The sequence below is a fragment of the Nannobrachium achirus genome (assembly GCF_963921795.1).
Source record: "Nannobrachium achirus genome assembly, chromosome: 16".
NCBI classification, from domain to species: Eukaryota; Metazoa; Chordata; class Actinopteri; order Myctophiformes; family Myctophidae; genus Nannobrachium; species Nannobrachium achirus.
Genome location: NC_137823.1, coordinates 50,235,718 through 50,263,064, shown reverse-complemented (window position 1 = coordinate 50,263,064; position 27,347 = coordinate 50,235,718). Strand labels below are relative to the sequence as shown.

The window sequence follows — 27,347 nt, the reverse complement described above, 5'->3', positions numbered from 1 at the left end:
TATACTTCATCATATGACAGAGTTGTTCACCAAAAATAGCAGATCTGTAAGCTCTCAGTGTGTGCAACTCCATCGTACGACAGTTTAAATCCAGCTAAATTCTAAGACTCCTCAGAATTGCTTGTTGAGTTAAAGCAACTTTACATATTTTTTTAAACACAATTTGCATTAATAAATGATATAGAAGAAAAACCACATGTACATGATGTTGATTTATTGAAAGAGGACCTTTCTCTAGAAAGGCAACTATTCGTCAGCTTTTTTAAGAACCATTTAACATGTCCTGTCTTGTTTGATAACAGTTAGGATTTTTGTCATGCTGAAATGTGTCGTAAATAAATCAACAAAAACCATTGAAGGTATAATTCATGTGAATCCCAACTCATGTATTATATGTAGGGTTTTTCACACACCCCTACCGATTGCTGGCTAGAGAATAACATTTAAAGGATACAATAATGTACAGCTCCATTCCAGGATGTATTGCAATTAATACATTGATATTTTAGCCATCTGTATGGTGGAGTACGCTAGGAATAAAATTGTCACACTTGCCATAGTTGGAGATGCTCTCTATACGATTGAGAAATGACTGGGTTGCCGGTCTCACCTTTCCTGGTGAGCCAGCTGTGTACAGGCAGTGAATAAAATATCACAATATTTATATCATCATATGCTCATCGTTTAGCATTATCTCATCACTTTACTAAATACTATATTTGCCTTTATGTTATGTGGTCCAACTATGGAAGTATCACCATCACAATCTTTAATCCCAGATTGAACCTTCAAATAAAAAAGGAAATCACAATATATTAATACCAATAAAGCAATTAGACTAGCAATTAGACTAATTGCTTTATTGGTATGTCTAGACGCTCTAATTATTAGAGCGAAAGTACATGAATCTGTTGTGAAATAATTGTTTACACACTGGGTTTACATATTCTATCATGATGTTAGTTTAATTGTACTGTATGGCTATGAGAAACCTTTATAAAAGGAAAGATGAATGCCCGAGACTAGAGCAAGGCAGGATCATCAGTAGCCGAGCATTAGTGCAAGAATACACTTGTACTGTGCAGCTCCCAAGACTCCGAATATAAAGGCTCCATTGGACTGATTTAAAAATCATTAACTACAACATTATAAACGTATTTTAATCATAAATGTTGTAGTCGTACAAGGTTTGGAAGCATAGAATCACAATTCGCCAACAATGTTTGATTTGAGAAATGTATTCAAATTATTCAGCTACTGTATGATCTCAGCGTTCACAATCAGATTCTCAAAAGATGACCAAATGTCATCCTCCTGATGTCTTTAGAGTTCATGATATCCTCCTGATGTCTTTAGAGTTCATGATGTTGTGGGAGAGGTTACATAATACTAATCAATGAACCTCCTTACATCCTCCTGATGTCTTTACAGTTCATGATGACTTCTGCCCTAATTGTTCTTTTTGTCTTTCTTGTGCTTCTTTGATCTCTTCTCCTCCACCTCCTTCGGAGCCCCCAGAACCTCACTGTCAACCTGTTCTCTGTGCTTCTTTTTCTTTTTGTGTACAACCTCAGATTCCACGTTTAGGTTCTCAGTCGGGTGATGTCCATCTATCATATCCGTGTCATTATTGCAATCTTTATGCTTCTTTTTCTTAGCAGGGGGCAGGTCCTCCGTGCCGTTCTGCTCCAGAACAGCGGTGGAGCTGCAGTCCTCCTCAACCACAGCCTCTTTTTTTTCCGCCTTTTTCCTCTTCTTCTTTTTCTCTGAAGAGGCACACACTTGTTCCTCATTTTCTTCGATGACAATGGGAGCAACAGCGGTCTCGGCTGTGCCGTTCTGCTCCAGACCAGAGGTGGCGCTGCAGTCCTCCTCAACCACAGCCTCTTCTTTTTTCGCCTTTTTCCTCTTCTTTTTCCCTGAAGAAGCACACAACCGATCCTCATTTTCTTCGATGACAATGGGAGCAACAGGTGTCTCGGCTGTGCCGTTCTGCTCCAGACCAGAGGTGGAGCTGCAGTCCTCCTCAACCACTGCCTTCTCTTTTTTCGCCTTTTTCCTCTTCTTTTTTTCCCCTGAAGAAGCACTCAACCGATCCTCATTGTCTTCGATGATAATGGGAGCAACAGTGGTCTCGGCTGTGCCATTCTGCTCCACACCAGAGGTGGAGCTGCTGTCCTCCTCAACCATGGCCTCTTCTTTTTTTGCCTTTTTCCTCTTCTTTTTTTCGGAAGAAGCACACACCTGATCCTCATTTTCTTCAATGATAATAGGGGCAACAGTGGTCTCGGCCATCTCGTCCTTAGCCTCTCTGTTCCGTTTCCTCTTCTTTTTCTTCTTTGTTTCTCCCGTGTTGTCGACGGTGTGGAGGGCGTCAACTTCTTCGGATGAGCCTGGCGTCTCGTTGGTCTCTGCCTCGGGTGGCGAGGATGAGGCTGGATTCTGGGCCCCTTCGCGAGCCCTCTTCAGCTTAGCCATCCTCTGGGCAAAGTACTCCTGCATGCTGAGAGTGCTGGTCGTAGTCTTGGTGATGGACTCGACATCAGGTTCAGAAGTGGCGGAAGGCTCATTCTTCTCCTCCTCCTCTTGGGAATCGCTGCTATTGTTCTCCTATAAGACAGAAAAGATACAAATGAGAAGGTAGCGCAAGGGGTTTCATGTAGCATTTAGAGGGCCGACACAAAAATAGACCACAGACAATGGTGGAAGACCCCAAAGCTGAAGTGGTTGTCAGTCATCATGTGGAGGTTCAAATGGCCCAGATCTGCATGAGTTAAAAGGACCCAAGAATGGAGTTTTCATTAACAATGGGTGTTAAAAGATCTGCTTAAAACACATTTGTTATTTTTAACCATATGAACCCTACGGTCCCTTGAGACCCTAGAGTCCCAAGGCGTTGCATTGTGAGCTTGTAAATCAGCTATTTTCGTTTAAGAGAATTGGTGTAGAGGGAAAAAGGGGCGGACCAAGTAGAGACCATTGGGGGACCATGGTCTTTAGTGTGTAAGCAGATGATAAAAGCATGGGGACAGCTATGCTTCTTGCATTTACTTCATCACCTTCATCTCACAACATTTTGATTCTCTTAAAGGTGATACACCATGCATTTAAAACGTATTTATGTCATATTGTTTATGTCCCAAAAATGTTTTTCAAAAGGTTTGAGGCTAAATTACCACTCCTGAATTTTTGAATGGCTCTCAGAGCATTTCAGCTGCAGTACCACCTTTGGCCTGAACTGCACCACCCCCCCCCCAAAATCCTTTTGAAAAAAAATATATATATATTTTTGAAAAAAGATTTTTTTTTTTTAAACATTTTTTTTGAATTTTTTTTTATTTTTATGATGACGTCACAATCGGCAGATGACGTCACAATCGGCAGCAAATCTGGACAGCCTGTTTTGAGAACCCGTGGGATACTTTTAACCTTCTTTCTCATACTTTTAACCTTCGCCTTCTCAAAACCAGAGAAAGACACAACGGTCAGAAATGGGACTTTGTGAGGATAGAAGGTGCTAGTGGGACCCCAAAAAAAGGTTTTAAAAGAGGAAAAGTGAAATTTCATGATGTATCACCTTTAATGATTCCTCTCATCTGGCTAGGTTCTTGAACCACTAGGCATCCATATTGTGTTTATACTTGGTCCCCCCTTTCAAATATAACAGCTCTACAAGCCTAGATGGTTAATCTTTCCACCAAAAAGAATCCAATTTACCTTATATTACACCAACACTCAAAAGTGTTGTATTGTTTTTAATCATAGGAGACAAAATCAAGATGCAGGGAGCTGTTGTTGAGTATATGAATACAACTGGGATGACACCTCTGCTGTTGGATGTCACTGTCCAGCAAAGTGGCAGAATGCCCTCCAAAATGAAGGGTTAATGACTTGGACAAATTAGTATTATTTTTTAATCTATGGAAGTTAAATGTATTCATACACAGACTTTACTAAAATTGTTACATTTTATATCAACACTATATTTTCAAAAGAAAGTACAAAAGGGCTTGAAGGCACACTGGTGATAACAGTTGATATTGTTAAGCAGTACATTTTCCCCAAGCAAACCTATAGTAACAGAGACCCCCTGATCGCCACATCTCTCTAACCCTGGGGCCATGGCTACCTGTTTCACTGGGCCAAATGGGCAAAAACTGTGTCCAACCACAGGGGTACAGCACAGTCTAGAACCTAACTGTACACCATGAACAGTTTGTCATGCCACCCCGGCGACGCCATTCGTCTTCATTTTCCTAATGGCCTACTCAATGCATAATGATTTGTCCCGAAGAATACAGAAGCTCCTCCAGAGGATCACACTAAACAATGCCGCCGCTCTGTGTATTGCCTTCGAGATGGCGACGGGCATGGCATTTTTCAAACCCTACAGATTAGAGATAAACGTGAAAAAAAGCATGTTGAGGTCAATCACCCCATAGTTTGGCCTTTATGCGTTTACATCCAGATTACACTGATTTTGACCCCGAATAGTGTGTGAGAAAGTCATGCGAAAATGATGGGATGCTAAAACAATGAGTGTGTAGATCCAGAGGTGAGTTGTGGGGTCTTTTGATGCTGAAATGCATTGGTGGCGCTTCTGAGCATGCGGGTGAGCCTTCGAGCATATGAAATAATTGCATGCATTTTTTTATATGCATTTGGTTGTTAATCTGGTTACTTGGAGTACAGCAGGATTTTTGTTTCTCTCAAGACAGGCCTCTGGAGACTTAAGCAAGAAGCCGACGATTAGTCTCTGTCCATAAAAGGCTAAGACACCCCTTAAGAGTCAATACTGTTCTATACATGAAAGGAAGGTAAAGTCATTGTGTTGAAGACTAATAAATTGATCAAATCGGGGGGAAAAAATCATAGATTACTCTGTATATTGATCAAGGAGATGGAATAATGTTCTCAGTTTTCATTCAGGATTGACATTTTAAGCAAAAATACTTGATATAGAAACAACTGTATAAAAAGTTAACATTTAAGCCAATTTAAGTACTGTATATTCCACAGTATTCCATATTTACGGTAAATTCACAAATTAGTGAGACTGAAAGACACAAGGCTGGTTGTTCAAGGGCCCTAGAAAGTTCTCCACTACCACAGAACTTAGCCAAAAATAGGCTTCTACTTCTAACGAGGGGACGATGTGTGGACCTTCAGGTGAGATGCCATTAAACAAAACTTTCCAACTTCCCAGAGAAAATCTATACTCCCTGTTATTGCACAATAGCATCCTCTCTGGTCGGGAGACTGGGGATGGGGTTTAGAGCTGACAGCGCTGAACAACATGTAACAGGGATTTGGGATGATGGCTGGGGGCCACTTTCCAACTGCCTGTGAAATTACTCTCGAGAGGGTAGGGGGTGAATGAGCGAGGGTAAGGAGAAGGTAAGGGCAGTGAGAGAGAGAGAGAGAGAGAGAGAGAGAGAGAGAGAGAGAGAAACATCCCCTTCATCAGGGAAGTGGCTGGATGGAGCATGGTGTGTGGTTGGTCTCCTCACTGCCGGGGGACCTCTATTAGGCTCATCTCTGATACGACAGGGGCAAAATTGCTGTGCTGAGCACAGGCTGGACAACCCAAAGAGCCATGTACACCAAAAGAGTTGGCTAGCAATATTATTGACACCCCTGGAGATTCTGTTGATCATGTGTTCAAGGTAAAATGTCTCAGAGAAATTACTATTTCTATTGTATCAAGGTTTTTTAGTTAGATTTAATTCATGTAACCACCAGTCATTTTTTGCCAACTATTTCAAGTTATTTTTCAGCATTTCCCTTTTTCAGTATTATGCACGAATCCCACCAGGATCCCACCATAAGTGCAACCATGCTTTTCTTCCACTAACTGGCCGCGCACGGACGCTATGCTCGTTCATGTGAAGATGTCTTTCCTTCCCTGGATGGAAAAATAAAATGTTTATCCGCGTGCAGTCTCAGATGTGATCAAACATCCCGCTGTGGCAGAGTTTGGAGAGAACAGTCGCACATAACTTGCACGCGCAATAAAGGGTGTGTGCTTTTTTTGTGTGGGTCAGAGCATCACATATTAGAGTGCCACCTGTTGTTTTCCATTTCTGCTTAATTTGCAAGTGTGTGTAACAAAATTGTTATCCTTGTTACTGACCACTATTCATACTCTGACCTACTTCTTGCTCAATTAAATTAAACACACTTCAGACTCATTTTAAATGGAGCCTCGCTGTATTAACCCACTATATATATAAAACCGGAAAAACATCTGTGTCATTTTAGATGTTGTATATGCAACATTTAAAATTAATAAAAAAGGGTTTGAGAAAACCTAGGTTTGGATTTAGAAGGCGTTTTTAAAATGATCCTAAGTCTAAATTAGTTAAAATTAAACTACTAATTTGCAGGTCCTATTTACCATTTTGTGCATTGTGCTGCAAGGCAGGATCAATGAATTAGGCTTTCGGGTATCTGGAGTTAAAAAGAAAAAGATCTAAAAGTAAACATTCTATCCCATCACTTACAGGCCTCAAAATGACAGCCTACTTCATTTGTACCTAAGGGCATAGTGGACATTTCTTCCAAGTTAATCCTGGCATTCCTTCCGGTGAGGATTTATGTCAACACACAGCACATTTTGAGATTGTTTGACAGCTAGACTCTCAAATCACAGCCATTACTGAAACTGATACATCCACATAGATGGATAATGTATTACAGAATACAGTGGCAGTAATAATAGTGATGGTTAAGATCCCCCTCTCAAACACACACTATTACTGTATATACACATACATAGGTCTACAACAGGCATGTGATGTAATGCATTTGTATGTACAAATGAATTTAACATGTCCCTTCTCGAAGCTTAAAAATTCAGGCTATCTTAAAAAGGGGGAATACATCCTATACTGCTACAAGAATCCACCACTTAAAATCAAACACACCTAAAAATCTCACGGCATGTGTTAACGTTAACCAAATCTGTACCCAAACTAGAAGACTGGTCAACAACACGACTGCATAAAAGGAGATAACCACCTCCCGTACATACAGTTCAAAAAGTGATTATGGCAATTCTCGTAGCAAGCCCACAACACTAAACTAAAAGAATGGCTGCAAGGCGGCAGGCCTAGACAAGAGCACCGGGTGGTGGTGGTGGTGGGGGAGTGAAGCAGTGCTGTAGTGGTAAACACACCTATATCCAACCATTCCTGCTCCTCCTCCCACTGCTCCAAGCCCCAGAACCCCAGGAAGAGGATGCGCTCAGCGCGCTGTGTGCAGCCCTGAGATAAGGCTCCTTCGGCAGAGGAGCGGTCTGGCTGGCTATCGCGGCCCTTCCTGCCTCGCTCTCTCCCCTGGCGGGGGCTGGGGCTGGGCAGGGAACACAGCGAGGAGGACCCACAGAGGGTCTCAGAGAGAAAAGGAGAGGTGGGAAGACGTTCAACAGGCCACCTCCTTCAAGACACTCCAGTTTCTATCTCTCTACTGCTAATGGAGCCAGTGGAGAGCGCCATGTGCAAGGTGCCAAGACATTCAGTAGGGGTCCATGAAGCACACAGAGGAATAGTGGGGAAGGGTTCATCTCAGGGCCTATGATCTGGCAGCAAGCAAAACACGTTGGGTTCAATTCAGTTCTAATTAAGGCTATGGATATGAGATAAATTAAGGTTGAAAACATTTTGAAATATAGAAAGAAAGCAACTGTTTTGTTGAATAAGTCTCTTTGTAAATAAACACAACTCTTGTGATCAAGGTTTGAGTGAGTTAGTAGACTGAGTAATGTTAATGCCATAATGCAAAACCGTACAGTACTCAAGGAAAAACCAACATTGCAATGCTTGAATGGTCAACTGCTATTAAAGATAACAATATACACATCACCGTAGGAGAAAGTCCTGATAAACAAGAGGAGGCTTAGATACTAGAAGATGAATCTCTATTACACTAAATACGTGTGATATGTGATCTGTTGTTAATCACTTCAAAACGGAACGCAAGATTAATGCGAAATGGGTATAATTGTGTTAACAAGTGGGCAATGAAAATACTGCATAGGAATAACTGTTGATAAAATACAAGTTAATCCAATGTGAATTTACAAAACTCCATAACTGACCCCACCCATTTACCCATTTCATTGATGTGTGTGAGTCATGTTTTAATGTTGTCTTGGATCTTCCAAAACAAATGGCAAAAACAACTCATCCTGGATTACTAAACCCAATGTTGCAGAAAGCGAAGGTGTGTGTAGATGTAGTTCTAACATGTTGGCATACCTGACTGAGGGACAAACCTGGGTAAAACTACATAAAATGCTTGCATGTGAATTGTGAAGAGTTTTTTCCCAAACAGTTATGTCCTACTAATCATCAGGTTCTGAAAGAAGAAGAAAAAAAAAATCACCTCTGGGACTCATATTCATTAGCATTTGACAGAGCTCTGGTTACCCATTTATTTTCTTAAAAAGTGCCTGTTTGCATTACTCGCAATTTTTTTCAATAACATCCAGCCAATATTGGTTGGTTCTCTAATTGCATGAATGTGCCTTCATTGTCCTGCCACAATAATAAATTTGGCGATAGTCAAGGTCTATGGATCAGGCCTGGATTACCCAGCTGTCTCTCCCTGATGAGCAGAGAATTCCACCGGCCCCATCCCTCATGAGCCTGATGTGGGCGGACAGGAAAACAGGTGGATACCCCTGCTTATCCTCTGATAAATAAACATACGACTGACTTCACCATCAATTATTTTCAAAAGAAGATACATCATTGCCTCTGAAGCAGCGAAACTGGTAAGACAATTTGTGGCGTTACTTTCTGCAGAAATAAGCAATGAACTTAATGCATTTAAGCAATGAACCAAAATGACAATGTGCACATAAAAATGAGAAGCGGCTGAATGTATCTGGATATTCGACACAAGTACTAAATGCCCAACATGGAAGGTTCTCCACCTCAATTCCTTTTCTAAAGAGGCAAACCATCTTAGCTCCAAGAAACAGAGTAAAAGAAAAACAAATTGGGCGTTGAAAAATTGCACTTTGCTCCCAGATGCAGGACCGTTTATCATAAGTAACAAATGAAGACAAGATTATGCATGCAGCATCACTGCCCTGTGCTTGTTTAACACTGCAAGTGCTTGCCGACAATGCCCCCCAAGAGCATAAAGCCCCCCCCCCCCCTCACCCTCACCAAAGAAAGAAGATGCAGCGATTATTTTCCCCAGACGTGATTTATTAAGTTAAAGAGTCAGTGATTAAACGGGAGGCTGTGGCCGTAAACAGCCAAGGGGGCTGGAAATCTTCGGGCAGTTAACTGCACCAGGCAGTAATTACCCCGGCCCCATGCATTCTAGCTTAGTCCTGTAACTAAGAGACAGACGCTCCCCTTTTCCTTTTTTTTCTGCACTAATCTGTAAGTGTCAGCGAGCTGGCACGGCCTGGAGGGAGCCGTCCGCAGCGCTGCCAGGGAGGTAGACGGTAGGTGTGTGTGCACGCACGTCTCCGCAGGTGGGGGGTGGTGGCGGTGGGCTGTGTCACTTGGCGGTTCCCTTTATTTTCGGCGGCAGCGACAATGGTGCCCTGTCAACGGACACGCTCTCTGAGAGGCGCAGCTTTTGTTTGAGGCAATTAGATGTTATCCGAGAGTGAATTAGAGTTCCTCGGTTTCACAACAAACAAGGTGCCCAGCACACGAGTGCATTTAGCCCATTTCAGGCGCGCCAGACGCTCTGCCACAATGCACGTTTTCCACGGCGACTTCTCTCAACAGATGCATAAGTCGCCGGCCAATTTTGCTGAAAATAGAGACACTATTTTGGTGCAATGTTTTTGTCAATTATATAATGTCAAAGGAAAAAAAAAGTTAATTTGAACCTTGAGGAAAGTAAGGTTAAAATACTGTCATAGATAGATACCTAAGTGTCCTTAGTGTCATTTGATAGTGTCCAAACTTTAGCAAATGTAACGTAACATAGGGACCTAGACACAAAGCCAGACGTAGGAGCTGTTCGCACCGCTCAAAAAAACAGCAACATTACTAGTTAACAGCTAGTTTCTTGACCCACCAGCAGATATTCAACACCATCACACTTGCCGTGCATAGGCCTTGGTAGTTGGTACTGACTGACTCGTGAGACCTGTAACATCGTGTTTAGCATATTTTCGTGAAAGAAAAGACACTTTGCTTCTGCGCTGTCAGCAAAGTTTCACCGCGCGCGACTCCGCCCACTGACTCCCTGGCGCCCTGCTGCCGCATCTGCCGAACACGCAAGCCCCCGATGTGCGTCGCCCCTGCCCCATATTCCTTAAGATGGCGGTGTCGGGGGAGCCTCCGCTGACGCGCGATCCTTCATGTGGACGAGGCGTGGGCAGGAAAAACCCGCAACAGGTGCCACCCGATGAGGCTCAGTTGTGGACCCTTTGTGCCCCGAAGAGGAGTGGGAGTGGGAGAGGCTGCAGGGGTCACGCCGACCCGGGGAGCAGAGTGCACCGTGCCCGTTGCCTGTCTGGGACTTTCACATGTCAAATACCAGCAAATCACAAGTCGCAATTCATCACCGCTTACACTTTTGAGGGCGGCACTGGTATTAAATTAGCCGCTACTGACATGCCTGAAATGAACCAATACATTTTTATTACATTTTTAATTTAGGAAAATAGTTTATTTCTTGGAGCATACTGCCTTTTAGAGTGAACTGCCGTGATTTATTCTCTCTGCAAATCAACAAGGAATTCCACTAATTCAGTTCAGGCATTTTGCCGAAGAACAGATATTTATTTACTAATTCGTCCCTTGAGCCATTAGATAAAATCCAAGCTCACATCTTAATTCGGTGGTTTTCCATTATTTTCATATCAAGGACCCCCAAATTGATATGTATTTGGCCGTGGACCCCCATGTGAAAATATGTCGTACCAGGGATCCCCATTAAAGATTGGTTGTGTTCCTTTTTCAAAAGATTTTTCTGAAATTAGCACATCTACAAGGTTACAATGCATCGTGAGCTTGTAGATCACCATTTTCAATTAGCCCCAAGTATAAAATCGGTCTTAACTCATTTTGAGCTATATTAACACAATTTGATGGGGACAGCCTGGAACCCCTCAAGGACCTCTTCGGGGACCATGGACCCGACTTTGAGAACCACTGTTATTAATGAATGAGTCAGGTTACACAATCTGAAGTGATTTGCAAATATCAGACATTTGATGGTAGTCAAAATCTAAATCAATTATGGATAATGTATTTTATACAAATCCATCACGTAAACAACTCAGTTCATTGATCACACAAAAAACAAAGTTCAAAATGCTTTGTGTTTTTGATTGATCAGTGAGATGAGATGATAGAGGAATTTCCAATGGAAAAATAAAAACACTTCAGGCATGTTACACCATGTTAAAAACAACAATTGTGAGAGATCAACCATTTCCCGACTACACAGCCCCCCCCCCCCCCCCCCCCAAAAAAAGGAGAAAGAAATATAGTGGGCAAAAATATATAACCGTAGGCTTCGGTGTTTCCACCTTTCACACGAGCTGGCGGCTTTAAAAAATGAGTAACTTTTGTTGATGTATGAATCGGCTGGGAGTCTATTTATCAGTGGGCCCTCTGCGGTCGCCCGCTCGGGTCCCTCAAGTCACAAGCCGCGTCGCTCCCCTTTGACTGATTAATTAGCCAATCAGAGGACATTTTTCACTGGGCGGCAGGATGGTTTATTTCAGCTAATGCCGGGCTTTCTAGCCAAGGCCCGTTGGAGCCTCGTCGGCTCTTTCGGCCTGCCTGAGTGGCCGGGCAGTGGGGCCAGGGAGATAAATCAAGCCGGGCTGGCCCTCCCTGTGGCTCCCCTAACTAAACCCCCTGAGGAGGGCACGGAGAACTGGGGGTGGTGATGGTGGAAGGAGGGGGGGGGGGGGACACAGGACGGCCAGGGGCACTGCTCGCCCGCCGATAAGCACAGGGAGCACAGGGCTGCCAAAGTGCCTTCATTTAAAAGTGGCCGGGGCTTTTTGATATCTCAGCAGAGGGAGTCTGTCATTTGTCTTGCCATGAGTAATTGTGTTCCGGGGCACAGGAGGAGGCAGGAGATGGAGGGAGCTCGCGGGCGTGGGATGGGTGATGGATAACAGGGACGACTGCAGACGGACAGGTGCTCTACCACAGCTCCGTAACACTTACTGGTCAAGGAGGGTAAATAATGGTCCCGAGTATAGATTTTCAGGCGGCTACAGGGGATGATGGGGTTACGGTAATTATTGGTGGTCATGTTGTTAGCTGCTGTATTTGATCTATATAATTAAATGTTTTTCTGACATTTAAATTTCAGGCATTTTTATGTCAGATAGATAGCAAATACTGAATATTTAATATATAGAAACAATCCAGCTTTGAATCCTGGATAACTTTAATAATCACTATTAAGACTGTAAATACGGTAGAGGTTGAAACTGGGAGGCTGTTGATGTGTTATTAATGCAGACAAGGGGAGAATATAAATGCTGGCAGTTCCACTCAACGTAGACAACACCGTCTTTGGTGTGCAACGTACAAGCGATGCCTCTGTTTGTGCGTGTGCGTGTGTGTGTGCATGCGTCTGCCTGTGCTCCAGGGAGCGTTGTAAGCAGCGATAAGGGGCTAGCAGGAAGCACATCTCTATGGAGGAAGGAAAACCCCAGCAGAGGGGGGCTCTTGGAAGTGGAGGCAGGGGAGACAGCAGTAGGCGGTGGGTGGGACGGTGGGACAGGGGGGAGGAAAGAGTACAGTTTTAGAGAAGCTGATCCAGATTACCTTGACTGTCAGGGTGCAGATATGCAACAGGCAGCAGTATGTATGTATGTATGTGCACGCCCCTGCTACCTCACTCTTCCCGCTATCTCTACACGTGTGAACACATGGGTGCCAATAAGCCAACTCTCCCACAGTATATATAGACACTAACCTACAAGCACAACACACACACACACACACACAGATCAATGTAGACACGGGCCATGGGCCACTGGGCCACGTATGCATGGCTCTTCCTGACTAGGGCCGTCACAATTATGACATTTTACATGACGATTAATTGTCACTCAAATAATTGCGATTAACGATTGTGTTTTTGTCGTTGACAATTACATTTCTGGCTTTTAGGCTTTGAAGTTGCACATGGCAGATATGACACATAACCTAAATATACAAAGAAATTATAGACATATTTGACAACTTTATACTTAAAAAAAGAACATCGATAGTGAAAATAGACGATCTACAAGCTCACAACGTGAGCTTGTAGATCTGCCATTTCCACATTTTTTTACGTAAAAAAAATATCTGTACATTTTTCAACCTGGAAACGATTATGACGCGTCAAACAATCGCGATTAGACAATTATGTAATAATTGTGACAGCCCTATTCCTGACTTCAACCACTTTCAACCTGGAGTCTCTATTTTGGGCATGTCACTAAAGGCAAAGGATGTTCGAAAGTTTTAATTGCGTTAAGAGTATGTATGTGTAATTACACACGCCATTGTGCTCTCTATTTACTACAGAGATATTCTAGACTAGAGCATGGCTGGTCATTGAGCCACTCAGCAGCCTTGGATGTTCCTAGACCTTACCACAAGGCCTCGCGGGATGCCACTGTAATTGTGTTGAGTGTTTTCGATATGGTCAATGGCGTCCCTCCTGGCTGAGGAATAACAACCCATAACAAAACGATTAGAGAAAAAAAGATGGCATGTATTGCTTGCATTTCCAATGTTAATCAGCTGGGGAGCAGCAGCCATTGTGATGCAATTGCCGAGTCTCGCAGGAGAAAAGCAGGGCTTTTTAGGGCAATTTATGGATTCTGAGATGCCAATTTCTTCAAACAAAAGGCATGAGATGAAAATGCAAGCACAAATACACTTTGCTGCAGTGTATCTGCATCAAAAGGCAACATCTATGATTGCTATTCAGTTCCATAAGGATGAGCAGAAATTAACACGATTTGTTAAGAGGTAAAGCATTGATATTTATACTGAAAAAGAAGGGTGTTCCAATATATGTTTGATTCCTCAATGCTTTCATATGGACTTCATATTTTCCTCCCATACAACACTATTTGAAGATTCACTAGGATAATTGAATACCTGTATCAGCGCATTATATAACAGTGACCTCCATAATCATCATCTGTACACTATTATGTTGGGCTTTATGTTACAGCTTTTAGCTGCCCTCTGGATGCTCCCATAACAAACATAGGTACTAGGCAACCCTTCTACAGATCCAGAACTAGTAGCTAGCCCATACAAATCTCTGAGCGGCGTTGCTACGTACTTCAGATACATTTCCCTGTCACACATCAAATCAAGTGTTTCAAATAATTACCAAATCAACCACATTTACATTTGACTTCCACGTTATTGTATGAGGACATAAACACTTTCATTTCATGATTCTTATTTTGATCATATAAAGATATGTATAATATAGATAAGCATTACACTAGTATTTACTTTAGAATTACTAGTGTTGTTGTTGTTGTTATTATTGTTATTATTATCATTATTGTTAGTTTCTTAGCATTGTCAACTAAGATCATTTGAAATGGGTTAATTAAATATAATGCAAGAGGCTCCTGGCAAGGGAATTCACTAATTGGCTCAAATGTCTGAAATGAACTATTGCTTGATTGTAAGGACCTCTATAGGCCAAAACCGATTTTATTAGAAAGTCTCAAGTAGCCAACCACCAAAGCTAAGAGGAAAATGAATATTATCGACTTCTTCCAGGGTGTCATCACTTCACATTTCTGCAAACCTCACCCAAATTCTGAGTTGCCTGCAACGGTGCCCACGGGCACATTTAACTACTTGATGTGACTGCATCAAGTGGGGAAGGCTGAAGTGTGGAGGGGAGGAGTAGAAGGCAAGAGTGTAAATCCTTTAACTGGATTTAGGTGCTTTCGCCACGAACGGTGGCCTGCTGGCGCTGTTCAAGCTGCATGCTATGACATGGCTAATCCTGGGCTCGAGGGCAAGGCCCTGGAGAGGCCAAAGGATCACATGCTACTGGATCCACTGACGATGGCATCAGCACTTCAGCAGTAGCAGTCAACCTTGATTACAGAGACACACAAGCCAGTGCTACTTTGACCGGAGGAGTGCCACCCCTCACCCCCTGCAGTGCTCAGCTGACATTGACCACTTTGAGAAAGATCGGGGACTGGTACTTTCTAGTTAAAGCTAGTTCAGGGCATCCAAATGTACCTGCTTGCTCTTTTTTTGCTGAATCAAAAACATGGAAGTATATTTTCCAAATGGATGATGATTCAAAATAACATCAAACAGGAATGTGAACTACTCACTCAAGTTCAAGTTAACTATGCCATAGTTGGCATGATCAGATTATTTGGATCTGAAGAATTGATGGATAGTCATGATTTCTAAGTGTTCGTACACTCATTCTTAAATGCTTAGGTCAAGTTCTACATTTCGTTTTCTGCACACAAGTTTGTTTACAATGACATTTTAAGTTGCATTTAAGTCTGCATATTTTTGTCAATGGCCTTTATCTCACATTAAGCGATAAGTGGCTTATAGTGAATTTTTACATGGTAGGTTAACGGAATACTTGGAAGATTTAACTGATGGGGACCCAACCACCACACATCACGTAGACAGTAAGAAACATTACCCATTAACTCATACCAGCAACACCACGACAGCGCTGTGTAAATTCTTGGGGACTTACCATTTCAAAGCAACACTGATTTGAATGTATTATTTATATTATACCAGAGGTACCTTTCTCTTACATTATTTACATTTCCTGTGTTTGAAATCATCTCTTGCCCCGTCTTTAAATAACTTACCTTCTGTTGGTCTGTAGCAGACTTTGACCTCTTTCCAAAGATACAGTTCAAGTCAGTTTCACTTCGGCTGGACAGGTCCTTTCCTAAAAGTGTAATACAAATGTTTTTAAGACACCAAAAAGCTTTTTTCTTTTATTATACCGATGCAAAACAAATCAACAGGCCAAATGTTCATGTTGGTAAATACAAACACTGTGGGTTTAGTCATAACCCAAAACGTAAAGCTGTGACTAACTTGACACAACCAAAAACAACTATATTTATAAGAGAATACTGGTGCCATGGCATTGGTCCAAAGGTTCATTAGTCCGAAGGTTCATTAGTCCGAATTTGTTAAGAATACTATGCCTAACTCTAACCCTAATCCTAACCTTAACCTCAGTAACCCTAACTAAATTCCGACTAATGAACCTTCGGACTAATGAACCTTCGGACTAATGGGCAGTCCCCAGAATACTTTAAAAACACACTGAAGCTAAAACGGTGAAAATCAAGCTAAAATGGAAACGAAAGCCTACTACAGGATTATCAGAACATCGAGTACAAAAATCAACATGCAAAAATAAAAACCTGGATAACACCTGACTGGTTTCAAACGTCAGCCAAACAAGTTGCGGGAGGATGGAATGAAAAAAATGTCGGGACAAAGAAAAGGGCACGTTTGTGTGGTTTACTTCTGGGATAAAACAGCAAAGAAAAATAAACCCAGGACGGGGTCTGGCGGTGCCACGCCTCCGACTCGGCGTATTCAAACTAGGCCTCAAAGACTCCTGGAGCACACAGTGGGCCGTCTCAGGCCCGAGCCCTGTGCGTACAGCTGCATCCTCTTCCTCCAGCAGGGCCCTGATAACATTTGGTTATTTATTGCTTTAAAACCCTTTTTCTCCCCTCCGCTCTTTCAAAGTCACTGCAAATGCAAGTCTAAGGGTCTAAACCGTGGCGTTATGTTTAAGACTTAAAATAAACAAGGGGCTTGTGTGGCGCATTTCGCCCATTGATCTCGGGTCGAAGGTAAAATTAAGCCCAACGTGACCTTTTCTGCTGTTTGACTGAGGAAGTACCCGTCAAAATTCTCCAAGCCGAGGGCTTTCAGGTGAAAGTGCAAACAACAACGTTGAGATAAAAAGGAGCATAGGCTCTTTTTTTTTCTTTTTTGCCCTTTTAATGGGTCCAAGGTGGCTGAATGCCATCGGGCAGGATGGGGGGGGGGGTAGGCACTGCTAATGTGCAGCGGGAAGTGTTATGGAATACCTGATGGTCTCCAAGGTCACTGTTGAGATGACAACAAGTGACACTGCAGACAACTAGTCGAACCAGATTAACAAATGACACTGTCGTCCAACGGACATACCCACTAATCTGACAACTGACACATTAATGGACTACTTGGAAATCCGTTTTCAAACACTTTCAATCTGGCCCTCCATATTTTTGCCATGGCAAATATTCTCAAAAATAGCCCACAAAACTAAGAATTTGACACATTATGAGCTTGTAGATCAGCTATTTTCATCATGCGACGCCATTGTAAGACAAAGTATAACATAGGACATAAGTGTTTAAGATAGAACTCAATGTCATTCCTAATGGCACCTATTGGCACTCTATTTGCAAAACATTTACCGGTAGATGATCGGTCTGCATTGCCATAACGCACACAAACCATTTGGCTGAAATGCAGAAATGAGGTTTGAGAAAAGTAAAGGGCCAAGGTGAAGCCAGATATACAGGCCAATGGATGGAGAGCAGTACTAGTTAAAACTTTCTCGAACAGACCACACTTGCTGCTATGACAAGTGATAGATGGGGGGACAATTAAAACTGGGTTACTGGTTTACGCTGCGGGCACAGGCCTGAACATTGGAGATGCTGGTGCCTTTCCCCACAAACGAAAGCCATCAATCCTCAGTGTTGGCGGTGGAGCAGCTAGCATGAACAGGAACAGGATATCAATAAAAAGCAGGAGGGGGAGAGTGAGCAGGCATGCTTTTCAGCAGAGGCCCGGAGCTTTACATTTGCTGTGAATATTGTTTGGCCACTACATTTCACAAGCACAGGATTGCGTTTTTTTTTTTTATCTTGAAATAAATATATCTAAAGTATAAAGTACACAAAGGGCACAAATTGAGCCCATGCTGCAGATTTCCACCTTGCAGATGTCCTTATTTTGGGCCTTATTTTGGGCATGTCATTACAGGCAAATATTTTCGAAACATTTCAAAATATTAAAGAAATATATCTACAAGCTCACAATGCATTGCGTCGGGATGAGATGCAAATCTGCGATATAGATTTTTTTTTTAATAGGGCGTAAGTGATTAATGGGGTTGTTTATATTCAAGTCCTTTTAACATCTTAATTTGATGTACAATTTTCAAACACGTATGATGTCCTTCCCCATTTTCAAAAACAAATAGACATACACACAAAATCACCAAGTCCTTTTAACATCTTGTGAACCTAGCAATGCCCTATCCAAGTACACAACATATAGTTCCATAAGTAGAACTTGACATTCAACTTTTTCCAACCTCATGTAACCAGCTTAGCGATGCTAAATCCATTAAACAGCCTTAAGGTGGCAACCGTCACACAGAAGAGCAGGGGTTGGATGCGTGCAAAGAGGCGTGGCAGGGCTGGGGTTGCCAGGTAACCTCCTAGGTTGCCAGAGGCAATCCAGACCACAAGCTGGACCGCGGGTGCGTAAGGTCAATAGGAGGTGACATTTAAGTCTTTATGGTCTTCCAGCAGCTAAGCCTTCCACTGTGAACAGAGCATTGAACTCTCAAGTTTCAAATACGAGTTCCTTGCAGTTTGTAGAGAAACAAGAAAGCCCCGAGTCCCTGCGGTTGCTTGACTACAGCTGAGGGGCAACAGCAGTGTCTACTGCTGCCTTGTGTTATGGCTTAAACGCTCAACCAAAAACTGGAAAACGGCCCATTATTAGGGATGCAACTAATCAATTTAAATAAAAAAAAGGTCATAGACAATTAGAACCATAGAACCATGTTTTGGGCATGTTATTGTAATTAATTAATTTAATAAATAAATGAAAATAACCAAACTGGCTAAAATTTCACAAAGCGGCACGCTGTGATTTGACGCGTTGTGAGCTTAATAATCGTTTTATAATTGTTAAGAACGTAATGGATAGTTACAGACCTAGTTTTACCACTACTGTCTAGTAGTGGTGGCCCATGTAGGCTTTTAAACGGACTCCAGGTCTTATGGGGTCAATGGGGTTGTTTTGGAGATTGTGGTGGAGGGAGGAGGCCTGGAAGGGGACGGACAAGGATGTTCATCCTCCATGTCTGGAGAGACTCTTGTAAAAGGTGCATCCAGCAGCTTTCCCCCTCTCTCCCTCCTGCTATCTCTCTAAGGCAAGGCCTTCTTCTGGTCACAGCTAAATTAAGATCACCAAAAAAAAGAGAGAAAAAAAAGAAACAGGGCGAAGGGGTCTGGGGGAGAGATTGAGTCCTGGTCTTATCTGGCCAGGGTCATCTAATGGGTCATGCGAGAGCTGGGAGGTGTTTTTTTGGGGAGGGCAGTAAATGAACATGCCAGATGCCCCAAACAGGAAACAGGAAGTTGCTATTGAATGACGTAAGACGAGGCTCTTCCAGGTGAGGTAAAAGTTGAGATGTTTTCATTCCAAATGGCAAACTGACCTAATAACCAGTGCTGCGTTGGTCGTGTCACGCGCGTGCACGCCGTCCCGAATCTTTTTCAGCAGCAGAACGGACATGCATCGAAGTAAAGCAACCCCCAAGTTCACAACTCGACAAAGTTTACAGACGCTGTAATGTCACAGCAGGGTGATTTAACAAAGGGACGAGCCTGTATGTATATCAATAGACCTGTTAACTCCAGTAGAGTAGTTGTTAAGCGACGTGCGCGTCACGTCAGTAAATGACCGTCCACCCAAACACTAAATCGCCAATGCAACACTGCTAATAATAACACGTTGAACCCAAGTGACCAAAGAGACACAAGTGACCAAAGAGACCCAAGTGACTTTAATTAACAGGGGCTACTTCTTGCAATCACTGCCCTGCGTTTCCATTAATACATATGCTGCAAAACTAACGGCAAAACAACTACTGTGACTGTGCCAAACAATCTTCTAATCACACTCAAGGCACAACAACTCAACAGCGAATTATGGACTACATGTCATACATTTTGGTCTCCAGTGACCCTGAACACTGGTCCTCCTTGGGCCCTATCGCTGTGCTGGCCCTGACGTGCGGACCTTGACTTCCTGACGTGTAAAGAAGTAATGAAAGTACAGAAGATGAGTTATTAATAACCTGCTCTCATCTCCAACACTGACCGGACCAACTGACCCAGCACGGGCTGATGAAGTGCTGCTGTGATCCGTATCTGTGGTCCCGGGCCAAGGGCGCAGGGCTGAAGGAGGGTGTGTGTGTGTGTGTGTGTGTAGGGGATGTACAGTACACAGCAAATTCCTCAGCGGGAATTTAACTCTGAGAGCATACAAGTGTAACCAAATGAACCCGTAAAAAATGATTAAATTAACACTGAGGACTTTATTGTGTGTGTGTGGGGGGGGATATGAGAGCCGGGGCACACATTCATCACTCAGAAATGAAAACTCCGGTCCTAGAATCAACGAGCTGACTGTACAGGTTTATTTCTGTATAGAATGGAAGACTTGGCAGATGAATGGCAGATGATGATGATGATGATGATGCTCTACAGTACTCTGATACCAAGTGTTTCATAAAAAGGATGCTTCTAGAAAAAATCTAAAATACCACAAGTTGTACAAAAAAAGGCGATAATGGCAAGCCTTTGGCAATTCTTGTTTTAAGCAACATCCACAACAAAATCCCCAGCCACGGAACCCTGTCTTCTAACTTGTGAATGCAGTTACGTATGATAATCAATAGAAGATAAACCCACCTTTGGTGAACTTCATGTAGTGAACCCTCTTTTTGGACGTTTTGGACTTTTCCTCCAAACTAAAACCTTGCGGCTCGACTGGCAGGGATTCTACATGCAAGTCAAATGGAAAATAACGTGAATTACATAAGTTAAACAAACACACTTAACTCATTAAAAGCCAACCCCGCGATGTCGCGGGAAAAGTAATAGAGTATCTATAGTGCCATCCACGCGATGTCGCGGGAAAAGTAATATATTACTGTAACGGCGAGTAAAAATACCTAGTACAATGGCCGACGCTCCGGAGACGAAATCCGCGCTGATTTGTCATCATCACGGCTCCACGAGCACACAATAGTCATCCCATAACATTGAGGTGGACGGCCGATCTCATCTTTAATGTCCATTATCTCAAAACTACACTTTAGAAGCTAGGATGGAGGCAGATGCTCGCTTATTTTACACAGTTATAAAAGCTCCCGGTCGGCCATTACACAACTCCACGTGGACACGCATCGGTTCCGGCGCACGATCCGATGACGTCAGACCGGAAGTACTTCCGGTCTAGACTTCTGGCCTTCAAAATAAGACAGCGGCCGTTAATGGGGCCGGGAGGGGGCACTCTGGACCCCCTAATCCGTTAATGTCCTGGGCTCAGAATGAGTTAAGAGACAGAATGGTGCAGAACAGCTCTACGGGCTCACAATGTAATGTGAACTTGTAGATCTTCTATTTTCTATTCAGAAATACGTACAAATGAGGCTTTGTTATTATTTTTATATTAGGGACTCTCCTTTCTTTCCTGAATACCCAATACTAGAAAGTGATGCTGTTCATTTGTGACTCTGACCTAGGCTGTCCTCACTGAAGTATTGTACTGTAGCACCCTCTACTGGTCAAAAGATAACAAAATCAACCAGCAGGACTACACCACATTGTTGTAAATCCTACTAAATTGTTATAAACTACTGAATGAATGAATATATAAAAAGTAAATAAAGTATTATTCACTATATAATTAACCATTAAAAAATGCCATACAATATGGAACACATACCACTGGTGCCATTTTGAGCATGGCAGTTGTTCAGGTCAGCCAGAAGCTGGTTGAAATCATCTTGGTGGGCGATCCAGTTGTCCTGTGAATAAAAGATTGAATTCAACACAGTACCATACATTTTACAACCTAACTTCAGTGGTGTGTTCTAGACTTTTTTTGAGGGCATACTACTAGTAAGACACCTGAGGGTGGAATGCGACCTCAGGGTGACATGCCCTAAAGGGCGAGGTCGCGCCAATTTTTGACTATCTGGCCAACCACAGCGTTTCTCTGACGATTCTAGTTGTTGTCATTCTGGGGGGAGTTTGTTCATGTTTTTGTGAGGGTATCAACCCTAGGAGACACGGGGAGAACATGCAAACTCCACACAGAAAGGCCCTATCGCCAACCCCCACCTAGGGTGTGAGCGATAGGGCCTAAACATGGAGATGTGGAGAACACTATATATGGAGATAGTCCAGTCCATCATGTCATATGGGACTACCGTCATAGACGGTAGCCATTGTTAGGCCGGAGTCAATGGCTGTCTGTCTGACTGTCTGTACAGGAAGTGATGTCACATGACATACTTTTTATGCTCATATATGAGTCATTCTGTAACACATATCCATGTTTAGGCCAAACAGGTTCGCTCCATTTCTCCATGTATAGGTCCAAATGCCCAACGTCGAGCTTGACAAGGAGCGAACCTTGTCAAGCTCTTACTAGTATAGGCAGTATATGTTGTCACTGTCGGGTAGAAACCTCATATCTCCAAGTTTCAAATATCTATGTTTTTCATAAAGTAGCCTAAAGCCCTGCTTCATCAGGGTTGCACAAAACTAGTGAAAATAGCAGATCTACAAGCACACATCGCCTCGCGGTGCGAGGCCGATTTGAAAAGTATGGATTGCAGTGATAATGTTGCATGGATGGGATCAGCGCGTATCTTGGTATAGACACTTCACAACCAGTCAATGAGCTCCATCAGAGCCCTTGTCTGGCAGGGATAACTATTCAAGGCTATCATCATTTCCTCATCCTTGAGACAGTAGGATTTGGACCAGGCTGGGTATATATAGGTCGCTGCAGAACCTCATCCACCCTTTCTTCTCTCTCCTTTTGGTATCTTTATCCTCCTCCTCCTTTTTTTATTTTTTATTCTTCTCTTTTTTTGTCTTTCTTAGTCTTGTGTATCCTTCTCTTTTGGCTACTGTCTATGACGGTAGACCCATATGACATGATGGACTGGACTGGACTATCTCCATATATAGCAGTGATGTTAATAGGTTTTTAATGTAATGAGTCCCGGGACCCAAGAGGGGTCTTTCGGATGAGTCCCAGGGATATTTTATGGGTCCCACAAAAATTCAACGCGTCATGTCATTTTTGACAAAGTGCAGCATTTAACTTGAATTGGTTATTATATGGTTATTATGTTCATCTTACGTAGAAATGTGTCTGAAAGAAATGAACCACAATTCCAAATCTTACAATTTTAATACTTCCAAATAGTCATGTGACGGTAATATCGGATGTTGACCACTTGGGGGCGCAGATAGAAGCTTTTACCGAGTCTTCATAATGAACAGCCACCTTACTGTTATTGCAACCGTCAGGTCGCACTTACCATCAAAACCTCCACAAACTGTGAGTCAGTCAGTCAGTCTGTCTGTCTGTCTGTCCGTCTGTCTGTCACACCTCACACTTCACACTATTGCCCTGCTCATATCTCTGCAACCGTTGCCCCGATCCATGCCAAATTTTGCACACACACTCCTTGCCTGCCAAACTACAACCTCGAAGGACCCCCGGCCCTGGGGGACCCCCAGATGTAAAAAATGACCAAATGTGCAAAAATGACCAAATGACCACCCCAACGGGGCTGCTCACGGGGAATTCCCGGGGACCACCGACTCCTGGTGCTCCAGAACGGATGCAAAAGTGGTGGCGCCCCCAGTGGAGGACCCCCTCCACTGCAGCTCACATAAAATGCCGTAACTCGGGCTAGGAGCGTCCGGGAGAGCCGGGGCCGGTACCTATTCATCCGCCAAGGCAACGCGGAGACCCCACCCCTCATTTCTCACATGGCCCTCTTCTAGCGCCACCATGAGGCCGATTCTTGCAAAACACATTTTTGGACACTGCTCCTACAGATTTTGCCCTAAAATCACACAAATCGGTACACACTATGTCTACACTCATGTCATCAACATGGATCTGTCCCATATAGCGCCACCATCAGGCCGATTTTTTCAAACACATTTTTGGACACTGCTCCTACAGATTTTGCCCTAAAATCACGCAAATCGGTACACAGTATGTCTACACTCATCTCATCAATATGGATGTCCCATATAGCGCCACCATCAGGCCGATTTTTTGAACCACATTTTTGGACACTGCTCCTACACATTTTGCCCTAAAATCAGGCAGCGACCTGACGGTCGCTTATCTCCCGATTAGGGAGTCTTACTGGTTTTATATACATCGATAATATATGGATCTTCTCAGTGAGATGATGTCTCCTGTTTGTACTGTTACTGCTTCTATGGAATGGGGGAAATGCTCTGCCGTGCTTGTGTTTGCTCTGCTGTACAGAGAACCAGTGGACTGGGTCAAAAACAGTGGATTGGGGTTGCTTGTAGATCGGCAACTTTTGTTTTGAACGGTTGATCATAGAGGGACGTGCCGCCCCTCTATGGATGCGGGAGGGCAAGGCACAGGCGGCCGCGGTAGTCCGCTGCCCCGGCGGACCACCAAAGGGACGGCGCCGCCACGAAAACACTATAATCAATCAAACAGTTAGGCAGCCTAGGCTACATACATTACTGTCTCAGATAGCATACATGCTAGGCTAGCTTGCTTCCTCCGTGTTGTAGTTGAGCCAATAAAGGTTATTTGACCATGTTCACCACGACGTTAATCGTCGCTATTGTTGTAAAGACGCAATGAAGACCTGTGTGGCTTCTAACACGTTGTACAATGTCCACCACATCTATAAACAATAGCACGTGTATCCAGTTGTTATTGAATGAAGAGGACAGGGGGAGAGGAGGCGGGTCGCTGTCTGAGCAGTGAGCAGTGAGCTGCAGTGTAGAGACGTGACGTCACGTTTCTGCGCCGTGCCCTGCCATACACGTTCTGTGGGGGAACGCTTTTTGGTGTATCACCTAACACGCTGTGCCACTATGGTCAGAGAGCGGCCCGGTGCTACGCTAAAACTCAGGCACCCATTGAATTCTGTGATCATGCAGTGGCGCACAAAATGGCGTCGTGGATTCAAAACACAGACTGTCGTTAGTTTTATCGTCTGTTTTAAGACTTTCTACGCGGATTTCATTTGTGTTAACGTAGGGTAAAGTAGCATGCCTTCACCCATGAACAATGGTGGCGTCTGTGGACTTTTTAAAATATGTATTTTTTTCGCGACGTGGTAAATTATTTTAACGTGGACTCCAATGGAGGCGATGCGTCCGTGGGACCCCAGAACAATGACGTGAATGCGTCTCTAGGCAACGTGAATGCGTCAGAGACGCGTGACGCGCACGTAATAACGTCACTGATATAGTGTTATCCACATTTCGTGACATTTCCTGACATCACACTGACATCACTCCCGTACAGAAGGAAGGTTACGGAAGGAAGGTTACGGAAGGAAGGAAGGAAGGAAGGTCACTCAAGCGTCACGGTTTTTCAGAGTATATGCGACCTTCGGTCGCAATAATCTATGATCCGCGGCTATGCGTGTGGCCAGCGCATATGCCAGTGTATAATGCCTATCAGATACGCTACTTTGAAAGGTTCACGAGGGCATACTCTTTTTCAAAAAAATGTCTTCACAAAAATGTCTTCACACAGCATACGGCAAATACCCACGTGACAGGTAGAACACAGCACTGCCCAACTTTAGGTCAATAATCACTTAAATAAGTAGTCATTCTTTATAAAAGCAACTTCACATGAAAGAGAATAAGTCTATATAACCCTCTATCTGTACCCACATTCTTTCTTGTAGCATGTTTATGAAAACATACAAAATAAGATATCAGTATCAACATATGGTTGGCTACTGCCAACAAGCTGCAGACTATTGCTCTTATGTCATCTTGTTTTTGTTGTTCAAAGGCTCTGCTTCCTCAGACTGTTGGGACTCGTTTTATTTGGAAGTGTTTTGATACTAACGCACAAGAAGAAAAGACTTAGAACTATTAAAATGCCTAAACTTGTGATCAGGAATGCAACTTCTTTGTACTCACCTCATGGTTAACATTTGTTCCAAGACCCAGGCTGTCATTCTTCACTTTAACTTTTATGTTATCTGTGGAGCCTTGCTCATTTCTCCCCAGGCCCTTCACATGACAAAACAAAAGAGAAGATGTGATACCAGATATCCCCCCTCTGAGCTTGTCAATGTGACTTACATTAGATTATCGTTCGTAAATACAGTTACAGAATGCTTGCATACCTTGCCTTTGGACCATCCCATTCGCTCCATCAACTTCTGTCCAAATTTGGATTCATCATTACTCCAGGCACTGTTCCTTGGGTCTACAGACCACTTCTTTTTCCTCCGTGCTAAAGACAAGAGTGAATGGAGTTTATTTTTGTCAATCAATGGTATCATCATTATTCCGGGAACCGGATGGAACACTGAGGAACCGGAATCGGTTCACTCACATTTGGAACCGTTTCCAAAACCAGATTTATCACACTGTCAGAGCTTGGAACTTCAAGCCAGCTATACAATTATTTGTTTCTATTTCCATTTGTACAATCAAGAGTTAGAGACCTGTAAGAGACTGTTGGAAGCCCCTAGGAATGATAAGCCAAGGGAACCGTAAAGGAATCTTATAGTTAACCCTAACCCTATTTTTGGATTAAAACAATAAAGGTTAAAGGTTGCTGACTGTTGAGTGTTTGTTCAGTAGCAGGAGTCTCTCCAGTAAAGTTATTTTCAGGTGGGTTGCCAATTCCTCATTTTACAAATACAGTCATGTGAAATGGGCCAATATCAGAACTGCCATCTTGGTGAGTTTAATGCAATCAGAATCAGATAGGACTTTATTTTTTGATGTATGGGCTGTGAAGATAACAAGACCCGTTAACCATTTAAACGCAGATTTTACTAAATGGAGACAGTTGCAAATGCATAATTATACAGAGCAGAGGTACGATTTACAATGTTACAAGGATAACACAAAAAAAACATGGGTCTTGTTAGCATTGTGGTCCTGTGTATTATTTCATTAATATCTAACAGAACAAAAACAAACACGAACAAATGAGAGTTCATGACATGTCTACGTCAAACATGCAGCTGCACGTGTGTTTAGAGAAGCTTGGGAGCTAATGCTAATGTTAGCTACCGGTAAGCAAGTAAGAAGTGACATTATTTAGAACTGTTTTGGTTGACACCACTTGCTAGTTCAGGGTAGTAAATAATAGAAAACAACAAAAGACTATACGCCCTACGCCGCGCATTGATTTGACAAGAGAACAACAACAAAATAGTAGAATATTGTCGGAAAACGTCTCACGTTCTGCGAGCATGGACATCTTGCAGCT

At 43.0% G+C, this 27,347-nt stretch overlaps 1 protein-coding gene across 1 annotated transcript; it reads right to left on the bottom strand.

Annotated features, from left to right (window-relative positions):
- Positions 1-1,449: 1,449 nt before the first annotated feature.
- On the bottom strand, positions 1,450-27,347 carry pinx1 (PIN2 (TERF1) interacting telomerase inhibitor 1; the record flags this gene model as incomplete). Its single annotated transcript, XM_080745021.1, has 7 exons — positions 27,320-27,347; positions 26,248-26,357; positions 26,039-26,131; positions 21,798-21,879; positions 20,759-20,848; positions 15,833-15,915; positions 1,450-2,610 (listed from the first exon to the last, which is right to left on the bottom strand). The coding sequence occupies exons 1-7, from the start codon at positions 27,336-27,338 to the stop codon at positions 1,450-1,452; spliced, it is 1,638 nt and encodes a 545-aa protein (XP_080601147.1). The 5' UTR covers positions 27,339-27,347.